Here is a 1,696-nt window from a genome sequence, read left to right on the forward strand (position 1 = left end):
TGAGAACCTCCATCTTTATTTGAGAACATTAGTTTTAGACTGGTCTGGTTGTCCTTATTCAGAGGTGCTACATTTTAATTTTAATTTAATTTTTTATTTTAATAAAAAATAAATTCATGTTTTTACACTTAATTGTTAAAAAATAATCACTGTTTGTTTTTATAGTCATGAGGTTCTATTCCTAAATAGGTAGGGGAATTGAAAAGGAAAAACCTGGGTACTCAACAGGGTAAAACTGGGGGGGCCAGATAATTTCGGGGGGCATGCCCCCCTCTCCGCCCCACCCCTGCTGGCGCCCCTGGATAAGACCTTCTACCCCAAATATCCTCATAACCAGTTTTTTTTTTTATATTCTGTACGTTCTTCTCCTTGCAGACTAAACTTTTGACTCAGTATGTTCTCAACTTGGCCAAATACGACCAGAACTACGACATCCGTGACCGGGCACGCTTCGTTCGTCAGCTCATTGTACCCACTGAAAAGAGTGGAGCCCTCAGCAAGTACGCTAAAAAGCTGTTCCTGGCCCTCAAACCAGCGCCGGTTCTTGAGTCTCCATTCAAAGGTACAGGAGCTGGCCTGGCTTGATCACCGAAACGATTGCTGTTATATTTTTTAAAGATGGAATTAAAACAAAATATTTACATTCTGAGTTGATGATACAGATTAGTAATTGGGTCTTGGATTACCATAAATGTTTTGTTTTTTTTTGCGTTTCTGCGTTGTTTTAGTTTTAAATAGGTTTTAATTTATTTACAAAACAATAAGTCAAAGTGGCTTGTGTACACATCTCTCCAGGTTTTCTATTTTTAAACTTGTCACTTTATGTTTTTGCAGATCGAGACCATTTCCAGTTGGGCTCTCTCTCCCACCTGCTCAATGCCAAAGCTGGTGGCTACCAGGAGTTGCCTGAGTGGCCTGAAGCAGCCCCTGACCCCTCCGTGCGCAACGTGGAGGTGAAGGAGTCTGTGCGTGCAGTGGGAACAGTAACATACAGACACAGGGGACCCCTGGATCCTCCAGGGGGCTTGATAAATGGAGTGGAGCAAGGGTTGCTCCTCCCTCAGAGCAGGGCCTCAGAGGGGTTGGACCGAGTCACATGAGCTTCACTTCTAAGTTACTGACTGCAGAACAGAATGGGCTCTTCTGTCACTGACACCATCATTTGTTCCATCATTGCTTCTTAACATGAATGGCTCCTCAGCAACATACAGTACACCCAGTTTGGTTTACAGCTAAATGAATCCTGCTGAAAAGCTTCCAACTCCTCTGAGGAGACTTAAAAACAAGCATGATGGTGAAAACAGTCAGTAGCTGTGAGCTCCGCTCGTCCTCTCTGCTGCTCTTACTTCTGATGGGCAGAAAGTCACTCGTTCCATCCATATTATGTCTCACATATGTTTGAACCAATAGCACATGAAAGAAGAGGAGGACATCCTCAGTAATTATAAATATAACCAAGCCAAAAGCATTTCTTCTCACCACAAATTCGTTTCCACTATCAATATTCCCACATTTTCAAATAGAAACACAGTTAGTGTGTTTTTATGCACTTGACCCACTCACATATTGCATTACATCAGGGGTGGGCCGTCCTGGTCCTGGGGGGCCGCAGTCCTACATGTTTTACATGTTTCCTGCTCCAACACACCTGATTCAGTCACTGAACTACTTCTTCATGTTCTGCAGTATGGAGGAC

At 43.1% G+C, this 1,696-nt stretch overlaps 1 protein-coding gene across 8 annotated transcripts in view; it reads left to right on the top strand.

Annotated features, from left to right (window-relative positions):
* Positions 1 to 375: 375 nt before the first annotated feature.
* Positions 376 to 1,696, top strand: part of ap3b2 (adaptor related protein complex 3 subunit beta 2) — a gene marked incomplete at its 5' end in the record, with an annotated part of 39,046 nt that continues 37,725 nt past the window's right edge. For 5 of the 8 annotated variants that reach the window (XM_014021001.1, XM_014021004.1, XM_014021002.1 and 2 more), the window contains 2 exon segments: positions 376 to 562; positions 835 to 965. In XM_014021001.1, the coding sequence (XP_013876455.1) occupies positions 376 to 562; positions 835 to 965 (318 nt within the window). 8 annotated transcript variants of the gene reach the window in all.

The sequence above is a fragment of the Austrofundulus limnaeus genome, unplaced genomic scaffold, assembly GCF_001266775.1.
Source record: "Austrofundulus limnaeus strain Quisiro unplaced genomic scaffold, Austrofundulus_limnaeus-1.0 Scaffold275, whole genome shotgun sequence".
Classification (NCBI taxonomy): domain Eukaryota; kingdom Metazoa; phylum Chordata; class Actinopteri; order Cyprinodontiformes; family Rivulidae; genus Austrofundulus; species Austrofundulus limnaeus.